Source organism: Chiloscyllium punctatum, chromosome 40 (genome assembly GCF_047496795.1).
Source record: "Chiloscyllium punctatum isolate Juve2018m chromosome 40, sChiPun1.3, whole genome shotgun sequence".
NCBI lineage: Eukaryota > Metazoa > Chordata > Chondrichthyes > Orectolobiformes > Hemiscylliidae > Chiloscyllium > Chiloscyllium punctatum.
The window spans coordinates 1,379,066-1,399,839 of record NC_092778.1 but is presented as its reverse complement, the minus strand read 5'-3'; the positions used below and the strand labels follow the sequence as shown (position 1 = coordinate 1,399,839).

The 20,774-nt window shown below is 39.8% G+C and overlaps 1 protein-coding gene across 3 annotated transcripts in view; it reads right to left on the bottom strand.

Annotated features, from left to right (window-relative positions):
- The window catches only part of LOC140464275 (probable helicase with zinc finger domain), a 444,481-nt gene that overhangs the window by 60,974 nt on the left and 362,733 nt on the right, over positions 1–20,774 (bottom strand). For all 3 annotated transcript variants that reach the window (XM_072559139.1, XM_072559141.1, XM_072559140.1), the window contains 3 exons: positions 18,956–19,379; positions 16,072–16,318; positions 9,894–10,359 (listed from right to left, as the gene is read on the bottom strand). In XM_072559139.1, coding sequence (XP_072415240.1) covers positions 9,894–10,359; positions 16,072–16,318; positions 18,956–19,379 — 1,137 coding nt within the window. The remainder of the gene's footprint in view (positions 1–9,893; positions 10,360–16,071; positions 16,319–18,955; positions 19,380–20,774) is intronic.

Genomic DNA, 20,774 nt, shown 5'->3' with positions numbered 1-20,774 from the left:
GAGAGAAGCCACAAGGGTTTTATACATATTTTCATTTTCAGAAGAATCAGAAAAAACTGCATTCACCTTTTACTTTTGTGGTAATATTGATTTTTTTTAATCAAACAGCATCTTTTGCTGTTCTCCCCATTGAATATCCATTAATAACTGAATATGAGTTTCTTTTCTCTTATTGTACAGTAGTATAGGGTACAGCCATCAGTTACAGTGAAGAAGACAATTATTGTATGTTGTATTGAATAATATATTGACACAGAAGCAGAATTAAGTTATTTGGCTCATCAAGTCTGCTCCACCATTTGATCACACCTGATATGTTCCTTAACCTTATCCTCCGGCCTTTCCCTCTAACCCTTTATTCCCTTACAAATCAAGAACCTACCTATCTCTGTCTTAAATACCACTCAATGACTTGGTCACCGCAGCCCTCTGTGGCAATGAGTTCCACAGATTAATCACCTGAAGAAATTCCATCTCATCTCAATAAGAAGACTGATGACACTGACTTCACAGAACCATAGAATGATACAACACAGAAAGAGAATATTCATTTCATCGGCCTGTGTCAGGTATTTTGTAGAGCTAGTGCTTTGTGCTGTTTTCCCAAAAGCTTGTAAGCTAACCAAGCTGTCTTTGCTGGGATTAATCCCTCTCTTCCTTTAAACAGAGGGAGAGCATATGCAATTCTCAATTCATTTGCAACACCCACATAATCCAAACAGGACAAGAAGATCCTGGCTAAAGTGTACACAATTCTCATTCTTCCTACCCTCAATAACCTAAAATGTATTTCACCAACACTGGGTGACTGTTCTACTTTGAGAACTATCAACCTTTTAAGTAGCTCATCTTTGTTTTTTTTAATCTTATCTGAATTCATTACTGTCTTCTTGTTCACTGTGATAAAGACAAATACAAAATACCCAGTTGTTGCTTCTCTGTTTTCTCATGCCCTCTGCCTCCTTTCTCATCCTATATGGATGTACCAATCGTTTGGTCACTCTTTTATCATTTGCATATTCAAAAAAGTCTGTTAGCTTGCTTTTTATGTTAGTCACTAAACTACTCTCATACTCTCCTTTTGCCCATCTTAAACTCTTTTTAATTCTCCTCTATACTTTCTGTATTCAGCTTAGTTCTTTATTGTCTCATAAACCTTGTACAGGTATCCCCTGCTTTTCGAACATTAGCTTTATGCAATTTCGCTTTTACGAAAGACCTACATTAGTACCTGTTTTAGCGAATCCGAAGAGGATTTTCACTTTTATGAAAATCTACTTTTTCCCCATATAAATCATGCATCTTCACTTTACGCAATTCCCAGCCTATGAAAGATTTCCTGGGCATGCTCTACTTTCGAATAGTGGGGGCTATCCGTACTGTCATAAGCTTCCCTTTTCACATTTCAATTAAATACCGATCTTAAAGTTATCCAGGAAGTTCTATCTATCAGAGCAATTCTTTCTTCCTTGTGGAATTGTATCTACTCTCTCCATCACCGTCTCTTCTTTTAAGAACTCCCACTTGAAATGACTGTTTTGCCTATCAATTTATTGTTTGAATCAATCTAGACTCTTTTTCATGAAATAAAACAAAGAACTGAGGATGCTGGAAATCTGAAACAAAAACAGAGGATGCTGAAGAAACACATCAAGTCTGGCAGCATGCTTCATGATATCAGTGTTTCTCTAAATTCCCATTCATCTCATTTACAGCATAAATCTAGCCATGTAGAGGTAACAGTTCGTGTTCTGCTACTTCATTCCAACCAAATTCTGCTTCTCAACTATATTATCTCCCTTTAGTATTTTAGGACTAATAGGTAGCCATTAATTAATATTAAGTAAAGATCAATACCGTCACCATCTTCTCCTCCCTTTTATTTCCTTCCTGATGCTTCCTGAATACTTTGGATTTCAGCATATGAAGTGCCCAATCTTCCCCTTCTTTGAGTGAAATATTATGTTATTGCCACTATCTCATAACTCCATGTTAAAACTTGCACTTGCAACTTCCTAACCTTATTTATCACACATTTTCATCTCCAAGAGTGTGTTTTTTTGCCTCTTCCAATCCCACCTACTGATGAACATAGGTGGCAAATTATCAGCAAAGAAGAAAATTCATTGTGACCACGCAAAATTCTATTCTATTCTCAGTCATTGCAATGTAATTACCAATGTAAGCCTGTAAAGGATTATCTCTTTCTGACAAGCCTTTTAGAGGCTAGCAAGCTGTTAGAATGTGGGAAAGGACAGAACTGGAAAAGCTTTAGAGATCATCAAGGATTATTCAGTTATTCATGGGCATTTTCCATACACTATATCTATATATTCTTACCAGATGGTCTATTCCACATATTTACCAGCATCTGCATAAAGCAATTGAGTTTGAATCTGCCTTCTGCTAAGCTTGATCCAGCACTCCCTAGTTTTATAGTTTATTAAATTTCAATCTCTTCCCTTAATAAATCTGGAAAAAGTTAATGAAGTAAAAACCAATCTCTTCAATCACTCTTCATAGGTCAGATGCTTTAGGATAGGCATTGCCTTAGTTGACATTTTTACCTCCAATACCCTGGATGAATACATTAACCTCAAGTGTAGCCGTACCACCAGGTTCGTTACTACTTTCTAGGGTTTGTGTGCGGTGCAATCTCTCTCTTTACCAAATGACCTCAAATGTGTGTTGCATTGAATTCAACGAGACATCAACCAACTCACAACATACATCTCACAACTCACCTAACCGAGTCTCACTATTCTCCTTTTTGTGATTGATATCCTACAGCAATTTAGTTTATACCCACTCTATTATTTCTCATCTCTATTTATTACCTTGTTAAACTGGTGCCACTCAGTAGTGCACAGTTCCAGCCTTTCTCCAATACCTTAAGTTTTGGTGCCAGACTTACTTCACATCATGACCTATTACAGAAACTACAAGTAAAAACTTAAAACTAAGTAATTTGTATTCCTCATCACAGTTCAAATTTATTTTTTGAAAATGTATGCGTCAGTAGCTGGAACATGTACATAATTAGACAAGAGTTACTCACCAGCTCTTTTCGCCAGCATGTGGGTTGGTGTGTGTCAGAAGTTGGTGAGACAAGCAAAGCTTAGTTCCCGCTTTGCGCATTTATCTAATAAAAGTAAAATACTGTGGATGCTAGAAATCTGAAATAAAAAGTGCTGGAGTGATTGAGCAGGTCTGTTAGCATCTGTGAAGTAAGAAGCAGAGTTAAAATGTTGAACTGACTGCAGTCTGACTTCCGGAGTCCCAAAGAAATGTCATGGTGGACTTGACTCAAAACATCAACACTCACTCACTCACTCTCTCTCTCTCCTGCCCACGCAACTCCACCACCCCCATCACCGCCCCCCCCGCCCCCAACCCTTCAAACAGATGCTGCCAGACCTGATAAGTTTCTCCAGCATGTTGCTTTATGGCAGATTTATTTCTGATGGTTTGGGTCTGATTGGAAACTCAGTTTGCGAAATTAGGATTGGAAGAGGAAGAGGAAGAGGCACGTTTCCCCCAATCCCCAGCTCGCAACAGTTATGAGTCACTTCTTCAATTGCAATTGTGACTCCTGAAACAAAAAGCACAGGTATCAAAAAGAAAAAAATATAATTTCAAGTTTAACCTGTTAAACATCTTTTTCCATCACATTCAGAGCAGTAGATTTTAACAATATGTGATGGGATTTAAATTATGGTAATTCTCTACAAATTCTCCAGAGTATTCAGATCTGAGTTTGTAAAATGGGGTGATAATGTCTGTAAATGTTTATCTTCAATAGTTCAACAGAATATTTATCATTAGTCTATTAATTTGCATGCATTGTTATTTCAAATAGTTTTTGTTAACTGCCTGGATGTTTGAAATGTAAACACAGGAACTATCTCTCACCTTCAAAAAGTATAACAAATTAATTTCAGGAAGAAAGGCTGCTGGGCTTTGATTCAAACTCCGTGTCATCAGCTTAAATTTAGGTTCCAAAGAAGCACTTGGAAAGCCTCTCTAATCTTCAAAATGATATTTGTACATAAGGTTCAGTCAATCTTCTGTGCACACTTGAAGTCAAGACTATCATGCCCAGAAGTGACAATAAAGAATCGAGGATTATTCAGTCAGCACACAAAAGGTATGGTTCAATATCCATTTTAAATTATATACTTGAACCTAACCTCATATTATTTGTAATAAATCGAAAACTTGATGAAATTTGGGAAATTGAGAAGTAAAGAAGGTTGGATTATAGGAAATTTTGGCTACATTGCCAAGACAACTGTAAGATGCAAAACTGAAGCATTACACCTTTACTCACCACTGGCCAGAAATGTAATTAAATGTGACAAGTTTATACAGGGAGTTTCAATTTTTAGGGCTTTATCACAAAAAAATGAGATAAGGAATTAAAATAACAGCAACTAAAATTTTGTATACAGAAACATATGCAAGATTATCATCTTTGTAGCTCAGAGACTTGAAGGTGAATGCCCCCTTCATCCTCAATTTTAGTAAAAGAAGTTATTGTCAAATGCTGAAACCTTAACTAAAAATTAATCTTCCTCCACAAAAATGCACATGCAATCTTTGCAAGGGGAGGAACTCACATCCTGTCATCGACAAGGCCAGAAGTCAGAAGAGTGATGGAACCTGGCTGGACAGGTGCAGCTCCAACAATACTCGAGACCATCTAAGACAAAGCAGTTTGCTTGGCTGGCACCACATCTAACACGTTCAACGTTAATTCCTTTCACCAGTGATGCACAATGGAAGCAGTGTACCATCTACAAGATGCACAATAGCAACTCTTTGTGGGTCCTCTGAAAGCACCTCCAACCTTGCTACCTCCAACACCTCAAAGGACGAAGATAGCAAATACATAGGAGCACAACCACGTGCAAGTTCCAAAGAACAAAGAGCGGGGCCTTCATCCCACTAAGACTGCACTGACACATGCTTTTCTAAATCAAAAGCCTTTCACATCTACACAGTATGAATTCCTCTATTCCTTGCCTATTCATATATCTGCCTGTTATAATTTTGTAAACAGCAGGTCACTCCTCATCCTTTAACATTCAAGTGAAAATAAACCAAGTTTGTCCAATCTGTCTTCATAGCTAATATCATCCAAGTCAGGCAACATCCTGGTGAACCATTTCTATATACCCACTAATGCATCCACATCCTTCTTGTAGTGTGGCGACCAAAACTATAAACAATATTCCAAATGTGGCCTAACTAAAATTCTATGCAGATGCAACATGACTTACCAATTTTTATGTTCTCTGCCCTGACCATTGAAGGCATGCCTTCTTGACCACCTTATCCACTTGTGTTACCACTTTCAGAGAACTGTGGACCTATGCACCTAAATCCCTTTATAAAAGCTCTGCCTGTATTTGCATTTACTGTATTAGATCCTGCATTAGATCTTTCAAATGCAACACCTTGCATTTGTCTGGATTAAACTCCATCTACCATTTCTCTGTCCAAGTATCCAGCTCATCTACATCCTGCTGTATCCTCCAGCAATCTACCTCATGATCCACAGCTGCCCCAGTCTTTGGATCATTCATAAACTTACTAATAAGGACACCTACATTTCCCTCCAAATCATTATACGTATGTCACCAACAACAGGAATACCAGCACTGACCACTGAGGAACACCGTTGGTCACAGTTCTCCAGTCAGAAAAACAACATTGCTGTACAACCTGTGTTGTATATAGAGTCATACAACATGGAAACAGACCTCTCAATCCAACTCGCCCATGCCAATCAAGTTTCCCAAACTAAACTAGTCCCACTTGCCTGTGTTTGGCATATGTCCCTCTTAAGCTGTCTTATTCATGTACATTTCTGAATGTCTTTTAAATGTTGTAACTGTACCTGCAACTACCACTATCTCTGGCTGTTCATTCCACATACAAACCACCCTCAGTGTGAAAAAATTTCCATTCAGGTCCCTTTTAAATCTTTCTTCTCTCACCTTAAAAATATGCCTTCTAGTTTTGTGCTCCCTCGTCCTAGGGAAAAGACCTTGGCTAGTCGCCTCATCTATGCCCCTCATAACTTTATAAATTAGATTAGATTAGATTAGATTACTTACAGTGTGGAAACAGGCCCTTCGGCCCAACAAGTCCACACCGCCCCGCCGAAGCGCAACCCACCCATACCCCTACATCTACCCCTTACCTACACTACGGGCAATTTAGCATGGCCAATTCACCTGACCTGCACATCTTTGGACTGTGGGAGGAAACCGGAGCACCTGGAGGAAACCCACGCAGACATGGGGAGAATGTGCAGACTCCACACAATCAGTCGCCTGAGGCGGGAATTGAACCCGGGTCTCTGGCGCTGTGAGGCAGCAGTGCTAACCACTGTGCCACCGTGCCGCCCCACTAAATCTCTATAAAGAACTTCCTATGCTCCAGTGAAAAAGTCCCAGCCTATCCAGCCTCTCCTAATAAATCAAACTCTCCAATCCCAGCAATATCTTGATAAATCTTTTCTGAATCCTCTCCAATTTAGCAATATACTTCCTATGGCAGGGCAACCAGAATTGTATACAGTACTCCATAAGTAGCCTCACCAATGTCCTGTACAACCTTGACATGATGTCCCAACTCCTATACTCAGTGGTCTGAGCAATGAAGGCAAATATGCTAAATGCCTTCTTAACCACCCTGTCTACCTGTGATGCAATTTTCAAAGAATTATGTACCTGGAATCCTAAGTCTATTTGTTAGACAATACCACTGAGGGCCCTACCATTAACTATATAAGTGCCGCCCTTGCTTGTTTTATTAAAATGCAATAATTCGCATTTATCCAAAGTCAACTCCATCTGTCACTCTTCAGCTCACTGGCCCAATTGATCCAACTCTCTTGGTAATCTCAGATAACCTCCTTCACTGTTGACTATATAACTAAGCCTGTTCTGGATCTATCTTACTAGCCACTGCAGATTCCTCATGACTTCACCTTTTGAATCTGCCTGTAATTGAGGGCTTGCCAAAGTCCATATAGACAAAATCCACTTCCCTGTCCTCATCAATCATCTTTGTAACTGCCTCAAAAGACTCAAGTTGTGAGACACGGCCTCCATACACAAAGCCATGCTGCCTATCGCTAATAAGTCCATAGTTGTCTAAATGCCAGTAAATCGTATTCCTAAAAATTCTTCTCCAATAATTTCCACCACTGATGTAAAGCTCACCAAGCTATAATTTTCTGGATTATCCCTGTTGTTGTTCTTAATCCAAGGAACAACTTTGGCTATTCTCCAGGCCTCTGGAACCTGTCCTGTTACTAAAGAGCATAGAGATTTCATGCAAGGTCCCAGCAATTTCCTCACCTGCCTCCCTCACATTGATAGATTCGATCAGGACCTGGCAACTTGTCCACCTTAATGCTTTTTAAAATACCTTCTCAAGTGCAATTAAAGTGACATAGCCAATGATTCCCACATGCCACAAATGAATTTTAAAAAATATGTATTGCTACCACATGCTGGCTCCAATCTAGTCCTCATTCAAGATTCAGAAAGGCACTTTTCTTGTCAGCAAAGGTCTGTGATCAAAAGCAGGTCCCATTGCTGAATTTTCAACTGCAACCATTTAAACAATTTCTATGGATGAGATTTACAAGCAAATATAAGATATTTACCAGAGTTCCACATTGAGGAATACACCTACGAACTAAACAGCAAGTCATACCCACCTAAACATGCAGATTTGATATTATTTTTAACAATGATACACTTCAAGTTGGAGGCACATTGTAAAAGAGAAATTACTAATAATGGCAGCTGGAACATTTTGTTACTGTGCATTTAAAGCACCTGCTGGAGGGATCATAAGCAGCCTGTAAGTGCACTAAAAATGTCTTAATTAGTATAAGAGTCATAGAGCACTGGAGGGAGCCAATGGCCTATCAAATCCAGTTAGTCCACTCCTTGGCTCTTTACCCAAACACCTATTAATAGCTTGCTCCTTCAAGTTACCTTTTGAAAGCTTCTAATGAATCTATTTCCAACACCCTAAAAGGTTATTAGCAACTTAAAGTGTCTGCAAAATAAATATAATCCAAGCAGCAAGATCTATAATAATAACTCACTCAAAACATTAGTTAAAAATGTGAATTATTAAAACTTTTCTGTATAGAATACAGAAACAGGATCTCTCCAATTCACATTGTTCAGATCTCAAGTGGATCAAGTTGTTTCTATTTATCCGCATGTTCTTTAAATTTCTACTTCTTGATTCCAGTGCTAGATCCAGCCATGAATGGATCTACACAAAAAGGGAATCAGACAATGCAAATGGACTCAGCTAGGAAATTTAGAAGCATTGGTCACTCAGCAGATGTTATGTTTTTTGGTGGCGACAGATGCCCACCAGTGAATTGTCAGCTCATGTTTCAACCTTTTGTCATTCATTCAAATTATAATCTAACTCTACCTGATGCAAAGGTAAGAACAAATGAAAAAAATGTAAAAATGGTGACAGATAGATATTGTCCAAGACAAGATGTGGTGCATGAAGATTATTTTTGAATCTACTATTAATTACATTCTGACAAACAAGCTCTTCATCTAATAGAGTCATACAGCAAGGAAACAGACCCTTCAGTCCAAACATTTCTTATTCATGTACATACCTAATTATCTTTTAAACATTGTAACTCTATCCCCATACATGCCTTCCTCTGGAAGTTCATTCCATACGTTACCATTCTGCATAAAAAACTGTCCCCATGTCTTTTTAAAATCTTTCTTCTCTCACATTAAAATATGCCCCCTAGTCTTGAAATCCCCCACCACAGGGAAAAGACACCTGCCATTCAACTTTTCTATACCCCTCATGATTTTATAAACCTCTATAAGAAAATCTGTCAACCTCCTATGCTCCAGTGAAAAACTTCCCAGCCTATCTAGCTTCTCCACATAACTCAAACCCTCCAGTCCTAGTAATATCCTGGTAAATCTCTTCTGATCCCTCTCCAGTTTAATAATATCCTTCCTATAACAAGGTAACCAGAAGTGGACACTGTATTCCAGAAGAGGCTTCACCAACGTCCTGTACAACTTCAACACAACATCCCAACTCCAATACTCTAAAAGGTCTGAGCAACAAAGGCAAGCATGCTAAATGCCTTCTTAACCACCCTATGTGTATGTGATGCAAATTTCAAAGAATTATGTACCTGAACTCCAAAGTCTCTCTGTTCTACAAGGCTACCAAAGGCCTGACTTTTGACTGTATAAATCCTACCCTTGGTTGTTTTACCAAAATGCAATGCCTCTCATTTATCAAAATTAAACTCCATCTAATATCTGATAGAACACTTAATGTTAACAGAAAATAGAAACATACTAAACTCTGAATACAATAAGAGAAAATAAAAATTACTGGAGAAACTAAGCATGTTAAGCAGCATCTGTGAAGGAAGGAAGAATTAACTTTTTCTCTCTCCACAGATGCTGCCAGATCTGCTGAGTTTCTTGAGCAATTTCTGTTTGTTTGAGATCTCCAGTATCGGCAGTTCTTTACCTTGCTTTTTTATGACAGAAAGCAACTTCTGATTCAAAAAAATAGTATACATGTGAGTAGTTAAATGACACTAAAGTCTAGCTGGTTGAAAGCTGATATTCAGCTTCTGGTATGTTCTATAAATCTGGATTAAAGGAAATATCAAACCCAAGTGGTTTATCCAGGTTACTACTGCACAGAACAAGCAAAATCATAGTCTTCACAACACATTTTAAATATACAATTGATTTTAAGCAGTTTAACCATATCATTTATTTTTTAAAGGTCAAACATAAACTGTAAGTATAGAATTAACCAGAACTATAAGTTACAACATCCCCTACCTCAACTGTTCCTTGAAATGTCTTTGAGTTAATACTGGAATGATAGGATATCTCTGGCTCCTGATGGTAATGGTGCCCTGTGTATGTTTTGTCAGCTAAGATTGTAGAGTTTGCGCTGTGGCCTATAGTTTCCAGGGTATGATGATCCAATAAATCTGAAGATGCTTCTCCTGCATAATTCTGTCCCAACGGAGCATGAGATGTCTGTGCAAAGTCCAAGAGCAGAGGATTCTGCAGATGAAAAGGGTAACAATTGTTCGGTGGTAGCTCAGGAGATGGGAAAGGATAAAGGCTACATATGGGGTACTTTGAAGGGTCTTTAACCATCCTGTCAAAGAGATGAGGAGCATTTTGTTGTCCTGTGTTATGCAACTGATTTTGACAATATTGAAGTAGCCTGGACTGAGGTGGCATCTCTGCTAACTCAGGGCTTCGAGACTGATTCCATGTTGATGATTGTTCTATGCTGAAATGAAATAAATAGACAGCATTGTTCACATTCAATATGCTTTATGCACAACTGAAAATCAAATGTGTACCAAATACTATTCAATTTAGAGATACATCAGAAACGTTATACCAGTACATAAAAATAATAATGCTCATATCATAATTTTGAAATATCCTATTAGCATGTATAATGTAGATTGTAGACATTCATAAATGTATTTATTCATTAAGTGAATGCAAATTGCCAAACCCAAATAATAGGTGATTTAGAGAGGATACTATTCAGTAATATGAGCATAATGGGTTACTACTCAGGTCCTAGCTGAGGAGGTCCACTGTTCTGATCCATTTTATCAAGGACCACTTAAGCTATGGTTGTTCAAAGTCTGCAGTTTGACAGATGGAGTTTGCCACAAGATACTTTGATAAATGTAAAGTGTGGCATTTTGCTAAGGTAAACCAGGCCAAAACTTATATACTTAATGTTAGGGCCCTCGGAAATGTTACCAAACAAAGAGGCCTAGGGGTGCAGGTGCATAGTTCCTTCAAAGTGGAGTTGCAGATAGACAAGGTGCTGAAGAAGGTGTTTTGCACATTTGCCTTCATTGGTCAGAACACTGAATAAAGGAGTTGGGATGTCATGTTGCAGCTGTACAGTACATTGGTGAGGCCACTTTTAGAAATTATAGTCACCCTTCTATTGAAAGGAAGTTGTTAAACTTGAGAGGTGAAGAAAAGGTTGACAACGATGTTCTAGGACTGAAGCATTTGAGTTATGGGGAGAGGCTGAATAGGCTGGGTCTATTTTCCCTGGAGTGTCAGAGGCTGAGGGATGACATTATGGAGGTTTATAAAATCATTAGGGGTGTGGCTAGGTTGAATAACCAAGATCTTTTTCCTAGTTCTGAGGAAGGGTCACTGGACCCAAAATGTTAACTCCCTAATTTCTCTTCACAGATGCTGCCAGACCTTCTCAGCATTTCCAGTAACTTCAGTTTTTGTTATCTTTTTGCTGGGGGCGGGTGAGTCTGAAACTAGAGGGTCTATGTTTAAGATGAGAGGAGAAAGATTTATAAAGGACCAGAGGGGTAACGTTTTCACATAGAAGGTGGTGCGTGTATGGAACGAGCTGCCCGACGAAGTGGTGGAGACTGGTACAAATACAACATTTAAAGATATCTGGACAGGTTTAAGAATAGGACAGGTTCAGGTGGATATGGATGAAATGTTAGCAAGTGGGATTAGGTCTGATCGGTGCAGCCGACTTGGGCCAAAGAGGTTACTTCCATGCTGCATGAATCTATGCCTTCTCATGTTTTCCATTTCTTGATCCAAAGATTGTTTATGGGCGGATCTTGTTTCAGAAGGTTGCTTCGTGCCATACAATGAGACTGAGGGCAGGCATTAGGTGGGTTAACAGGTCATCATTGAGTGAGGTGCTGCACAGATGCTTTCAATGAATGTGTGCATCTTCATCAGTCAGTGGACAAGAGATGTTTGAAAAGCTAGTATGACAAAGGAGGGATGTTGGGCAGAGGATTTCAGTTATGTTCAGTATTGTCTATTGTTGCTTTCAATTGATAAATTATATGTTACCGGATTTAACTAGGCAGTTTTCAACATTATGAAAGCTATTAATAAACAGTTTAGACACACAGGTGAACAGGCAAAGTACACAGGTATATGGACCATGTGCCGGCAGATGGGATTAGTTTAGAATAGCATCTTGCATCAGCACAGACAGAGTGGGTTTAAGGACTGGTCCCTGTGCTGTTCTATTCTATATTCTATATTCCATACAGTGCAAGGGTCAAATATCAAAGAACAATAAGAGGAGGGAGGGAGGAATTTAGGCAGAAATTCTTCAGTGAAAGAATAATAGTATTATAGAATAACTTATACAGGTTCCTTATTGTTGTGGCCGATGCAAGTAAAATAGAATCAATTGGGTATATTTTTGCAGATCAGAGTGGTAGCTGTTAAAAAGGGAGGGACTTACTGAGTTGATAGTTATTTTCCCATTCCTGAGAACTCTATTGTTAATATGATAAGTCCAGTAGGTAAAATGCTTAAATGGGATTGCTACCATCCCTAATACTTTTGAAAGTGTTTTTCTGAATTCATTCGTGGATCAAGAGTGTCCTTGGCTGGGCCAACATTTATTCTGAAAATGTGTTGCTGGAAAAGCGCAGCAGGTCAGGCAGCATCCAATGAGCAGGAGAATCGACATTACGGGCATGAGCCCTTCTTCAGGAATCATGCCCGAAACGTCGATTCTCCTGCTCCTTGGATGCTGCCTGACCTGCTGCGCTTTTCCAGCAACACATTTTCAGCTCTGATCTCCAGCATCTGCAGTCCTCACTTTCTCCTCCAACATTTATTCTCCACTCCTTAGTGATTCTGGATGCAAGTTTGCTCACTGAGCTAGAAGGTTCATTTTCAACATTTCGTCTCCATTCTAGGTAGCATCATCATCATCAAACCTCCGGTGAAGCACTGGTGTTATGACCTGCTTTCTATTTATGCATTTAGGTTTCCTTGGGTTGGCGATGTCATTTCCTGTGGTAATGTCATTTCCTGTTCTTTTTCTCAGAGAGTGGTAAATGGGGTCCAAATCAATACGTTTGTTGATAGAGTTCTGGTTGGAATGCCGTGCTTCTCAGAATTCTTGTGCATGTCTGTTTGGCTTGCCCTAGAATGGATGTGTTGTCCCAGTTGAAGTGGTGTCTTTCCTCATCTATATGTAAGGATACCAGTGATGGTGGGTCATGTCTTTTTGTGGCTAACTGATGTTCATGTATCCTGGTGGCTAGTTTTCTGCCTGTTTGTCCAAATGTAATGTTTGTTACAGTTCTTGCAAGATGTTTTGTAAATGACAGTCATTTTGCTTGTTGTCTGTATAGGGTCTTTCAAGTTCATTAGCTGCTGTTTTAGTGTGTTGGTGGGTTTGTGGGCTACCATGATGCCAAGAGGTCACAGTGGTCTGACAGTCATTTCCAAGATGTCTTTGATGTAGGGGAGAGTGGCTGGGATTTCTGGACATGTTTTGTCTGCTTGTTTGGGTTTGTTGCTGAGAAATCGGCAGATCGTCTGTTCATTGGGTACACATTATTTTTTAATACACAGTATAGGTGATTTTCCTCTGCTCTTCGTAGTTCCTCTGTGCTGCAGTGTGTGGTGGTTCGTTGAAATAATGTTCTAATGCAGCTTCGTTTGTGGATTTGGGATGAATGCTTCTGTAGTTCAGTATTTGGTCCATATGTGTTGTTTTCCTGTACACGCTGGTTTGATATTTCCCATTGTCTGTTTGCTCTACTGTGACATTTAGGAATGGCAGTTTATTGTTGTTTCCCTCCTCTGTGAATTTTATGCCAGTAAGGATCAACTCAGCGAGCAAACTTACATCCAGAACCCCAATCGGAGCTACAAATCTTCTCAAAACTTGCTAACTCCTCAATAATCTTGAACTGAGTGATTTGCTAAACCTTTTCAGAGGGCAGTTAAGTGTCAGCCATATTGTTGTGGGTTTGGTGTCACATCTGGGCCAAACCAGGCAAGGATAGCAGATGTCATTCTATAAAGGATATTACAAAGCAATATTTATGACAATCAATGATGATGACAAGGTTACCATTAAACTACCTTTTCGTCCCAGATTGTTATTGAATTCAAATTTTACCATCTGCTATTGTGGGGTTCGAACCATTTCCCCAAAGGACTATTTTCAGCGATGGAATATTAGCCCAGTGATATTTCCATTATACTACAACCTCCTGAGAACATTACAAACACTGGGAATGTAAACAAACTTCAGATATTAACTGCCTATTTTACAGTCAGGAAACTAATTTGCTGGAACACAGGCTTGTTTTTCAGGTACAAGAACCCAGAGTGCAGGAGGGGAACTGAAAAGAAACTTTCCATGTCTGTTAAAATGGTGCACTTTCGTGAAGTCATGAAATCAGTCAATACAAATTATTTATCCCGCAATTATTTTTGTCTTTTATTGAAGGACATGGATGTTGCTGCCTAAGCCAGCATTTATTTTCCATTCCTATTTGCACTGGAGAAGGCAGTAGTAACCAGCCTTCTTGAGCTGTTACAATCCATGTGCAGTTGGAAGACCCACGGTATTGTCAGGATACTTTTGACCTAGTAACGGTAAAGGAACAGGGATATAGTTCCATGTCAGGATTGTGCATGGCTTTGTGAAGTTTTGAAGTGAGTTTGCAGCTGATGGTGCCCCTGCCTTGACCTTTTAGGTGGCAGCGGCAGCCGGTTTAGAAGGTGCAATCAAAGGAGTGGGGGCAAGTTGCTGCAGGGTATCTTGTAGAAGGCACACACTGCTGCCTCTGTGTTTTGGTGGTGGAAGGAGTGAATGTGGCATGAATGAAGTGGGCTGCTTTGTTCTGGATGTTGGTAAGCTATGCTGATTCAGACAAGTGCAAAGTCTTCCATCATACTCTTGACATGTGCCTTTAAGTGGTGAAAAAGCTTTGGGAATCAGGAGGTAAGGGGCTTGCTCAAAATTCCTAATTTATGACTTACTACTGTAGCCACAGTATTTATGTCTTAAAGTCACAGAGTCATACAGCTAGGAAACAAACCCTTTGGTCCAACTCATCCATGCTGACCAGATATTCTGAATTAATCCAGTCCCATTTGCCAGTATTTGGTCCATATCCCTCTACGGTCTTGCTATTCATGTACCCATCCAGATGTCTTTTAAATGCTGTAAATGTACCAGGCTCCACCAATTCCTCTGGCAGCTCATTCCACACAAGCACCATTTTCTGCATGAAAAAGTAGCCCCTTAGGTCACTTTGAAATAATCCCCCTCTCATCTCATACCTGTGCCCTCTGGTCTTGGACTCTCCTAACCTGGGAGAAAGACCTTGGCTATTCACCCTATCTATGCCCCTCATGATTTTATAAACTTGCATAAGGTCACCCCTCAGCCTCTGATGCTCTGGGTAAAAAAAACGCCAGCTTATTCAACCTCTCCCTACAGTCCAAACCCTTCAACCCTGGCTACATCCTTGTAAATCTTTTCTGAACCCTTACAAGTTTCACCACATCCTTCCTATAGCAGGGAGACCAGAATGTGGCTGATCCAGTTCAGTTTCTGGTAAATGGTAACACCCAAATGTTCACAGAGGTTCCAAGTAATTATAATGTCATTGAATAAAAGGTTAAGATAGTAAATTCTCTCCTTTTGGAGTTGTTTTAGGGAAGAACATCTTATCTGGTCTAGCCTACGTGTGACTCAAGACTCTCAGCTCAACTGACCTCTGGGCAATTAAGGATGGGCAACAGATACTGGTCTAACCAGCAATGCCCACATCCTGTGAATGCATTAAAACGATGGCTACTGCCTCACACTAAGGAGGTATGATAGTTGATACTTACTCACCCAAGTCTACATGTTCTCTTGCTATATATGGACATGGACTGCCCTGATAACTGAAGAGTCACAAATTGTGATAACTGTGCGCAGTCATCAGTGATTATTCTCACCTCTGGTCTTACAACATAAGGTAGGTCATTGTTAAAGCAACTGAGGGCTTGGAACACTCTTCTGAGGAACACCTGCAGTGACTCCATCCAGCACAGTGATCCCCACCAACATTTGTCTCAGAGTAGGATACCAGAGATGGGTATTATATTATTTGGTTTGGAAAGACCTACAGTAAATAACAAGGTACAGACAAAATTGGAATACAATTACCTTTTCTGCACAAATACTGGGATGCCTCCCTGTAGTTCACCTATATGACTATAGAAGGGTTGCAGATTGAACTTGGATGCATATTCCTGAAAGTGAGATTTGACAGAGTTTGGAGAGTCCATATCACCACCACAGTCGAGCAATTTGGGCACTGGATTTGAGTAGCTGTGTTCAGTCCATTGGTTGAATCTGGAATGGAGCCGATTACTCTTCTGAACATGGGATTTCAACAAGGAGTTTGTTGTGCCTGGGAAGAAAGCAGAATGATGTTTCATCTTAGTTGCCCTAGGATTTTCAAGAAACACTGATTGATTAAAAAATTAGTTCAGAGTTTCTCTCAACTATCACTAAATAAACTATAATTATTAACTTGTGCCTTTATGTAGTGGATATGTGGGAGAAGGAAGGAAAAGGAGGAAAAGAATGAGGGCAGACGAGGCTTTTTTTTAATATAAAAGCAAAATACTGCAGAGGCTTCACATCTGAAACAAAAGCACAAAATACTGGGAATATTCAGGTCAGCGAACATGTCAAAAGAGAAAAATAGTCAATGTTTCAAGTCAAAGGCCGCAAAGCAAGTACAAGGCAGGAAAATCTTAAGGTAATCATGGTGGGATGGAATAAATAAAAGGGAACATCTGTAACAATGTGGAAGGCAAGAGAAATACAATGGAATAAGAAAAGGATGATAGTGTAAACCAAAGAGAAATGATAATGGGACAAGCACAAAAAAACAAAATGTAAGTCTGGAATAACTGTATATACCAAGAGCAAATTCACAAAAGTTGCAATCTGAAAAAAAAAAGATGCAGTGCTTATGGATGGAGTTTTTTGTAGTCAGTCCATGACCCAGTATGAAGTGACTGACTGGAAGATGAGAGTTCTCTTCAAGTTTCCCTAAGGCCTAGTTGAACAGCAAAGGAGACTAGGTTAGAGATGTCAGAATTGGGATAGAGTAGAAAATTAAAATGACAGGCAGCCAGAGGCTCATGGACATGCTTGAATAGATGCATTCAGCAAATAGATCCTCAATATGTTTAAAATCTCCAACGTGGAGGAAACAGTACTGAGTTCTGAATTAAATCAAAGCATGATGTCAGAGGAAAACAGCTAGTTCATTGGTTGGTTTGTATTTCTTTGTTTATTAGTAAATGTGATGTTTTGTTAATAGTAAGGTTTCCTAGCAGTTGTAAAGATCATAAGAAGCAATAAATTGTATTAATCAAAGCAGATCATTTAATTAACACATAATAAAGGTTGCATGGCAGAGGTGGTGTTGTAATACCAAGGATTGTCCTGGGCAACCTCATCTGCAGTAAGTGTTTGCAGCTTAAGGAGCTTCAACTCTGAGTCATTGAGTTGGAAATTGAAGTGCAGATCCTGCAACACATTGGTGACAGTGGTTTGGTGGGGGTTATGACATGATCACATCCTTTAAGATAGGAATAGGATAAGGTGGTCTGATTTGGTCAGTGATCATAATCAGGAGAGTGTCACTGCAAGTAAGATTGGTAAAGGGATAAAGGAGATGGAGATGGATGAGCTTCATCTTTTTCAATTGTACAACAGATTCAAGATTCTTGCCATTAGTACAGATGAGAATGGTGGCTGCAAGTTGGATATGTGAAGTGACAATGGTACCATGGTACGGAAAGCTATTGAAGTGGAAGAATACACTACAATATTGCAGCAGTGGGGCATGGTATAGTCAGGGAGATAGACAGAGTTGTCTGCAGCCAAGAGCAATCTTCCAAGTTGGCTTGCTATATCTGCTGTAAGTTGAAGAGGAACCTCTAATGGGAGGAGGAGAATCCAGTTGTCATGGTCCACATAGGTATTAACAACATAGACAGTACTAGGAAAGACGTTGTAGTTAGGAATTATGAGCAGCTAGAGAGCAAATTAAACATCAGAACTTCAAAGCTCATTGGACTATTATATGACCCACAAGCAGACTGGCGTGAGGTAAATAAGAGATGCTGACATGACTCAGACTGGTGTAGAAGAAATGGGTTTTGATTCATTGGGCAGTGGCACCAGTAAAAAGGGAAAGTGGAAGTTGAACTGGAGGGATGGCCTTCAAATGAATCTTGCTGGGAATAATTTCTGGTGAGTTGCATATTAAGGGCAGTAAAATGGGTTTCAAAATAAATAGTGAAGGCAAGGGATCAATTGAGAGGAGATATGGCAAATTAGAGGGCAACAACAAAGTAGGGTAGCAATTTGGGTCATGATAATCACAGTGTGGCGGGAAGGGTCAGAGATATAAACTTCAGAATGCACTCTGAAATAAAACCAGAAATTGCAAAAAATGGCAAAAGACCAGTGTTAAAAATTCTATGAATGCAACCAGTATTTGTGACAAAACACATTGACCGTTAGTACAAATATAAATAAATTTCTATGACCTGATAGCCATTGCAGAGACTTGGTTGGAGGATGACCAAGACAGAGTCTGAAGAGTTCAATATTTCACAAAAGCAGAAAGCTTGGAAAAGGTAATGGGTAGTTTGGTTAATTGATCTAATCAGCATAAGGATGAGAAATGACCTTGGCTCAGAAGAGTAAGACCTAGAATCAGGTTGGGAAGAGATGAGAAATAGGGAACTACCAGTGGAAGTAGGTAACAAACCCTCTTAACAGTAGCAGGTTATTAGTAGAACAGAGTATAGAGAGGGAAATAAGCTGGGCAAGCCAAAACAAGAACTGTAATAATCATAGGTGACTTAATCTACATGGAGATTGGGTGAATCAAATTGGCAAAAAATAGTTCATAATTAAACTAATTATTCTATGCTCATAGTTATACAGCCAACAGCATCATTCAAATTACACGAGAAATCTTAAGAAAGGGTTTAAAGTCAAAGAAGTCTCAGGCACTTACCCAAGAGAGCTTGCCCTCGGAGGATGTGGTCATGTTCATCAAAATGAATATGTTGAGCTCCATGGTGCTTGGAGAAATTGGTTGGGCTGGATGCTGAAGCAGGTGGCAGTTGGTGATGAACTGCAATGCGGGGTGAAATCTGACCTCTGTTGGTAGTGTCAAACTGAGGTGGCAATGCTGCCTGAGCTTGAATATAACAAGAATGGCCTGGTGTCTGTCCAGGAGAAATTGTAGGTTGTTTCTGGGGACTGCACAGATTTTGCTGGTTAAAAGATCGACTCTGAATATTCTGTGAACAAAATCCTTGTTGTGATATCAACTGTGAATAGGACTGATCATGGATATTCTTATGACCAGGACTAAACTTCATATTTGAAGTCATGTTCATCAAGTTGTCAGAAAGCCATACAGGAACATCTTGAACCTGAAAAAGGAATAAACAACATATCACACACGTATACATTTCACAAGGGGACTGAGGGCCTGTCAAAGACTTCATGACAAAGTATCATGACTGATTTGTTCAAGTCAGTGTTCTGTTTTTAACTTATTAGTTAACCAGATAACTTCATGTAAATGAAATAGATGACCGGAATCTTCCCAGTCCCTGAATTACTTAGGCATTGATGGGAAAGGTTTTTTTTAAGATTAGATTAGATTACTGTTTCCACACTGTAAGTAATCTAATCTACTTACAGTGTGGAAACAGGCCCTTTGGCCCAACAAGTCCACACCGACCCGCCAAAGCGCAACACACCCAAACCCCTTTCCCTACATTTACCCCTTCACCTAACACTACAGGCAATTTAGCATGGCCAATTCACCTAACCTGCACATTTTTGGACTGTGGGAGGAAACCGGAGCACCCGGAGGAAACCCACGCAGACACGGGGAGAACGTGCAAACTCCACACAGTCAGTCGCCTGAGGCGGGAATTGAACCTGGGTCTCTGGCGCTGTGAGGCAGCAGTGCTAACCACTGTGCCACCGTGCCGCACATCAACAGTAAGCAGTTTCCCCCTGTCATGAGCAAAATGTCTCGTTTTTAAACAGAACATTGAAAGACAAGACAGGATTCTTGCTAGGGAGGAGCAAGGGGCCCATTCGCATATATGAATATCTTCATTATGATGTTATTTTGCCTCATTGATCCTCTCCCCTGCCACATAGAAACTAAATGGTGACAATTCCCAACACCGAAGTCAGAGTAACCTGGCGACTCTAATTCACCACTTGATCCTCCAAACATCCATCAGTCACGAATATCTCAGGGTACTGTCTATAGGCAGTGACTACACACACCCTCTCACCCAGCAGGATTTTCAGGTCCTGTAGGACAGGTTGCTAATTACCCTTTGCACAAAATACCCAGGGCAAATACATTAAAATGTTCAGGACAGCTTTGGGCAGCCAGTGCCTGATAAGTTGCATGGCTGGGCACAGACACAGACCCCAGGAATCTCTTTCACCTGTGACAAGTAAGATGCCATGGGGCTGTGGCACAAATGTAATGAGACATGTTCAGGAAGATAGTATGAGAAACCAGCTAGGGCTCACGGACAGAACCCTCCATGAAAGGTGCCGAAAACAGGTTTTAGCTGATTTTTCCTGAGCTTCAGTCTGTTCTTTCACCTGGACCATTGGATTGCACAACCCTTTCTTTGAATCCAATCAAGGACTGAGGCTATTTTTTTTGACCAAAAATCCAAGGTATTCCAGATATATAAAAAAACATGAACCTTTCATGAATCTTGATGAAATTGACAAGTAGATTCAGCCCAGGGTTACTGTTTCAGATCTTACATTTGCACTAGTATCAC